The sequence below is a fragment of the Notolepis coatsorum genome (genome assembly GCF_963971535.1).
Source record: "Notolepis coatsorum genome assembly, chromosome: 3".
Classification (NCBI taxonomy): domain Eukaryota; kingdom Metazoa; phylum Chordata; class Actinopteri; order Aulopiformes; family Paralepididae; genus Notolepis; species Notolepis coatsorum.
Genome location: NC_140167.1, coordinates 10,554,412 through 10,560,841, shown reverse-complemented (window position 1 = coordinate 10,560,841; position 6,430 = coordinate 10,554,412). Strand labels below are relative to the sequence as shown.

Genomic DNA, 6,430 nt, shown 5'->3' with positions numbered 1-6,430 from the left:
GATGAGGGGGGGGGGGGGGGGGGGGCTCTCTCGCTATGTGTTGGAGTGCGCAATGTGTATGCGCATGCGTGTGGACTGGAGCACGTGAGAGTATAAAGAGTACATTTTTTCCTAACTCTTTCTCACATCACAACAAGAAGAAGAAGAAGAAGAAGAACTGATTGATTGATTGATTGATTGAACACTTTATTAACAGATTGCAGAATGGGTACAGTACAGTACAGCTCAATACATACAATTGTTAAGGGGATGCAGACCAGAGAAAGACTTTTGTCTTGTTTACATCAGGGTCCCCCATTTTCAATTCATCGTAACATATATGACATACATGACATACAGATAGACAGTACTGCTACATCTATACATTTATGACATACCAGATTTGCAAATACAGTACTGTTTGTGATACAGAAAGAGTCCAGAAGAAAAAGTATATACATTTGACAGAGAAACTGTACATCGGAGGAGGTTGGGTAGCGGCGTGGTGGGGTGGGGGGGGGGGGGGGGTGGGGGGGGGACTGTACATTGGAGGTGGTTGGGTGGGTGGGGGGAGGTTGGGTAGGAGGGGTGGGTGGGGGACACTGTACAACTGTACAAACAAAACTGTACATTGGAATATTGACAAGACCATACTTGGTAATTTACTGTACATTGGAGGGGGTTGTGTTAGGACATTTACAGGGGCCAGTTTCGAATTGCAGTCTCCCGTAGGTGTTTTTTGAGAGTGTTTTTGAAAGTGGGTAGTGATTCACATTCCTTTACAGCTTTGGGTAGGGCGTTCCACATTGATGTGGCATAATTGCGAAACGTGTTTAGTCCCTTGTTTGAGCCGAATCTGGGTTTAACATGAAGCTAATACAGTCATTACTATTATCCCCATGATTTCTGCCATCATTGTTATGTTGTAAGATAACATATGTATAAAGCCCCCATTTTCTTTTCTTCATGGGCATTAATAACTTATTTCATTTCTAGCACATGTTCATTCCAAGACAAACAAATGGAATTGACTGTGGGATTTTTATGCTTATGGTAAGTCTGTGGCAGCCACGAACCTACTTTCTATAGAAGCATGAGAGGATTCTCCGGCGCTGCAGCTGGACCCAGGTTTCACTACACAGTTGTGACAGGAAGTTTCAAAACAGGAAGAACAAAATAATCCTGTTTCGTCACTTTTTTTTTATTAAATTTTTTACTTTTTTTTAAATTTATTAACACAGTTAAACAAAAGAAAAAAGAAAAGAAAAAATAGACAATAAGTTATAACCATATTGTGAAGGAGAAGTTAGAAGCCTATAGAGGCTTATCGAGAACTTCCCCTGTTTTGTAAAATCAAACAAACAAAAATATACATAAAATACCAGAATACATTCAAAAGATAGGTGTTAATACAAACATACATACACACAGTACATACATGCATATACTATACATACTGCGTAGCGTACATAATAATACATAACCACTCTCACTATGAATTGAAAATGGGGGACCCTGATGTAAACAAGACGAAAGTCTTTCTCTGGTCTGCATCCCCTTAACAATTGTGTGTATTGAGCCGTACTGTACTATTAATTGTACCCATTCTGCAATCTGTTAATAAAGTTTTCAATCAATCAATCAATCAGGTATGCAGGTTTCGTCACGTGTAAAAAAAAAAAAAAAAGTTGCGTGCGGCACCACTGCGCAGGGTAGTCTTATCAGAGCGAGTACTTCGAGACGCTATTACTTACTACTACTACTACTACTACTACTACTAGAGAGTACACAGGTACTTTTTAGATAAACGTCGCAAGTACCAGTTGATGAATGTAGAGGGATGAACGCCAGATACCGACACACCGACTGCAGAGAGGAAACCAGAAGAGGAACGGTGTGTGGTATGTCCGAGTGTCCGTGAGTTAAACGAAGGATCTCTCAACCTTTCCCACTCTAGTTCGTCTGTGCGCACCGTTACCTGACTAGGTTAGCGAAACACACAGTCGAAGCTCAATATATTAATATATATGAATATTGCGACATCGCTCATCATTCATGATCGAAGGATTTTTCGTTTTTCTTGTCAAAAGTGAAAGTAAAACGCTTCCCGGAAGCGCCCGTTAATTAAGACCCGTCAATCACCACCACCACCACCGCCGCTCAGCTGTCATGTCGGATGAAGACGACTACGAGGGACCCTGCTTACCTTTCCAGAAAGATCTGACCTGTCCCGTCTGCTTGGGGATCTTTCGCGACCCGGTGCTTCTTCCAAGTTGCACCCATAGCGTGTGTCGAGGGTGCCTGGAGAGCAGCTGGAAGGGCCACGATAATAAGACATGTCCCCTGTGCCGGACGGACTGCAGGGAGCAGGAGCCCATCGCTAACCGCAGCATCAGCCACGCTTGTGAGTCTTTCCTGGCCGATAGGGCGAGTGTTCAACCACCCAAAGAAGACCACTGCCCGCTGCACCGAAAGCCGCTCGAGCTCTACTGTTTGGGAGACGAGACGCTGCTGTGTGTCGACTGTGTGACAAGCCACCCGGGACACGAGATGCGCCCCCTGGACCAGGCGGCACTCATCTGCAAGGAAGAGCTGACCTTGGAAGTGAATCGTCTCGAGAAGAAACTGCGAAGGATCAATAAGTTGGGCGACACCGTGGAGTTCATCGAGCACCAGGCCGGGCAGGCGAAGAGGCAGATCAAGGCGGAGTTCGAGAGGCTACACGCCGTGCTGGTCGCGGAGGAGACGGCGCGGCTGAAAGCCGTGGACGACGAGGGAGAGGAGAAGGTCTCTGGCATGAAGGACTTGATGGACCGGACGTCCAGAGACGTGGCTCCTCTGACTGGGCTCATCGAGAACATCAAGACGGAACTGGGGGGCGAGGACTTCCACTTGGTGAAGAGCTTCCGTGAGTTAAAGGGGAAATCCAAGGGGACGAGAACAAGAGATGACCCGGCGGACCACCCCGCGGGCGCTCTCTTGAACATGGGGAAGCACGTTGGCTCTCTGGGCTTCAGCATCTGGAGGAGCATGGAGCCGCACGTTAAAGTCTACCCGGTGGTGATGGACCCTAACACCGCCTCTCCCTGGCTCTCCTTGAACCACGAGCTGACCGCTATAACGGAAAGTCCCGAGAGGCAGGTGGCCCCTGACAACACGGAGCGCTTTGACCCCTGCACGTTCGTCCTCGGCACCCAGGGCTTCACCGCCGGCAAGCACCGCTGGGACGTCGACGTCGCAGACGGCGAGAAGTGGGTCCTGGGGGTGTGCAAGGCGTCGGTGGCCCGGAAGAAAAAGTTCTCGGTGTCCACGGACCGCGGCGTGTGGACCATCGGGCTGAGCAAGGGGGTGTACAGCGCCATGGCCGAGAAGCGTAAGGTGCTGGCGGTGGAGGGGCGCCCGGAGACGATCCGCGTCAAGCTGAATATCGAAAAGGGCGAGGTGTCATTTTGGGACGGTGGAACGAACAAGCACCTGTGTACCTTCACTCATAAGTTCAGAGACGCGGTGTACCCGATTTTTGGGCCTGGGTACCATGGTTCGTGCACACCCATGGTTCTGATGCCGGGAAAGATAACTGTCCACGCTTCATGAGGGGCAGTAGAGGCTGCTGAGATTGAGGCAAGATTTTAAAGGCCAAATCCTGACTCCACACACACACACACACACACACACACACACACACACACACACACACACACACACACACACACACACACACACACACACACAGAAAACCAAAATATGGTATTTATTTAAACGCCTATTTACATTTACATTTAGTCATTTAGCTGACGCTTTTATCCAAAGCGACTTACAAGTTCTGTACGACAAGCCATCAGGAAGGGCACAACTCTATCAGCTGAGCAACAATGTTCGTCAAAGTGTTGAGTGCTACAGTGTAGGTTAGTTTATTAGGACATGTGCATGACAGTATGGTTAGTTAGGGTTAGATAATTTTTTTTTTTTTTTTTTTTAATACTATAGGAGTACATGCCATGGTATACTAGACTGGCACTACTTATTGTTATACAACAGTTCGTTCCAACCAAGTAATTTGATTGGACAAGAGGCATTTCACGAGTGCTGATATTCAATATAAAAGCACTGGGACTTTTAATGTATCACTCCACCGGCCGCACAGGTGTTCTATTAATAACCGTTAATTAGGCAACGGTCCAAGTTCAAGAGTGCAGTTGTGGATTCTTTTTTGTTGGTGGAGCTAAATACATGATCAAATAAACAAACTAATCAGAATCTGTTGTAATAAATGGCGATTGTAGAACTGTTGTATAAAAGCAATATCGCACTCAAGGTTGTGCTGCATGTTATAGTGAATATCGTGGGCGACAGTGGCTCGGGAGGTAAAGCAGTCGTCTGGCAATCCGGAGGTTCCCGGTTCGATTCCCGCTCCTCCCAGGGAAGCGTCTCGATGTGTCCTGACTCCTTGAGCAAGACACTTGACCCCCAATTGCTCCCGATGAGCAGGTTGGCAGCCATCAGCACGGCTGTGATTATCTTCTACAACCAAATCACAGCCATGTTGATATTCAATATAACAGCACTCCCTTTTGTGTGATGTTGCTTAATTAATAATTTGCATACAGTTGGGAGTGATGTTTTTGTACTTTAACATAAGATAAGATATTGATCCTTTATTGATCCCATTGCGGAAACGCATATGCCTCCATGTTTAATGATATTGAAAAAGTGATGGTCTTTATTTAATCTGTGCAAAGACTTTTGACTTGGATATGATTTTATTCAATTGTTATGTTCTCTTAAACATTATTTGATAATTTCTTAAGATGCAGAATCTCCTTCGTTTAGTGATGGGAATAGTTTCTATCTTGTGTTAATTTCTTTCTATCCAAATAAGGACACCTTGAATAGCATATTAAAGGAAAACTCCAACATTTTGGGAAATTAGCTTATTTGGCATCTACCCTGGAAGAAGATACATACCCTTTTTCTTCTCTGTGCATGCAGTAGGAGTAGGAAGACATGCACTGTTAGCCTAGCTTAGCGTCAGTCACTGGAAGTAGGTTCCTCCATTAGCCTAGTTCCAAACGTCTTCCTACTGCATGCAGAGAGAAGAAAAAGGTATGTATCTTCTTGTCTAACTCCAGGGTTAGCAAAATGTTGGTGTTAAGATACATACGTTTTTCTTTGTGCATGCAGTAGGAGTAGGAAGACGTGCACCGTTAGCCTAGCTTAGCGTCAGTCACTGGAAGTAGGTTCCTCCATTAGCCTAGTTCCCAACGTCTTCCTACTCCTACTGTATGCACAGAGAAGAAGAAAAAGGTATGTATCTTCTTGTCTAACTCCAAGGTAGATGGCAAATAAGCTAATTTCCCAAAATGTTGGAGTTTTCCTTTAAATGTCCCCCCATGCTTTAGTGCCTTTGGACAGATATTATTTGATTGATTCTGCATAGGAGATGTGATTTTGCTCATTCTATTCAATGTCAAAAACATACAGAATGTTAATTCAGTCATTTGTTCAACCGCAGAGTCTGTATCCGTTAAAGGAAAACACCACTCAAATAAAATAAATGTTATTTCCACAGCCTAAGAACGTCCAATCAATATTATAGTGAACATGAGAATCTCTTCCAAAGCCAGAAACCAGAGAAGTAAGAATCAAACTTGTGATGTCATCAAGTATAAAGTCTGGAGCTGCTGGGAGACTGGTTTTCTGGACCCACAGGATGTTTTTATTAAAATGTTTATATCCTAATGAGCTTCATTCTATAGTAGTGGTCTCAGTTCTGATACAGAACATGTATACCTATGAACTCAGAGCATTCCCCTTTCATCTATTATGTAATAATATTTCCCAATTCATTGTCTATGGGGCAGCTTCAGTCGTTATACTTGATGACATCATACACGTTTTAAGTTTCAGCACTCTAGTTTTGGGAGAGTTGCTCATTTTCACTAATAGGAATATTCAACACCCTGATGAAGGCCCTGTGTAGGCCGAAACATGTCGGTTTATTTTAAATTCTCTGAATAATGTGAGCCATAAAATAAAGGCATTTTAAAACTTGTAGAGCTGCCTTGGATCTCAACTTTTTTATAACAAATCCTACCCCGGATTTAATCCAAAGAGCACCTATACCAAAACAAAACCAAGAACGCTGAAGCCCTCTCCATATCCTCTTTTTCATCCAATAGGAATAACATGTATGAAATCTGAAATTGGGCGTGGTTTCCCTTTAATCCGTCGGTAGTGTGATAGTAAAGGGTTAACCTTCTGTAGTGTGGCAGTGAAAGGGTTAACCTGCTGTCGTTTTGCAGTGAAAGGGTTAACCTGTGTATTGTCGCAGTGAAAGGGTTAACCGTTTGGTAGTGCGGCAGTGCCGGTCCATCCAGAATGAATAGCAGTTGGAGATCTAATTGGAGATCTACACCCGGGGTGTCCAAACCTTTTCACATAGAAGGCCAAG

The 6,430-nt window shown here is 44.6% G+C and overlaps 1 protein-coding gene across 1 annotated transcript; it reads left to right on the top strand.

Annotated features, from left to right (window-relative positions):
• The first annotated feature begins 1,731 nt into the window (after window positions 1-1,731).
• Window positions 1,732-5,968, top strand: LOC311225341 (nuclear factor 7, brain-like). The gene has a single exon (XM_084310583.1). It carries the CDS (start codon window positions 2,149-2,151, stop codon window positions 3,571-3,573), a length of 1,425 nt encoding a protein of 474 aa, XP_084166709.1. The 5' UTR covers window positions 1,732-2,148; the 3' UTR covers window positions 3,574-5,968.
• Window positions 5,969-6,430: the final 462 nt, after the last annotated feature.

Bases quoted from the DNA above. Each gene is read 5' to 3' on its own strand.
- LOC311225341 (XM_084310583.1), top strand. From the start codon at position 2,149: ATGTCGGATGAAGACGACTACGAGGGACCCTGCTTACCTTTCCAGAAA.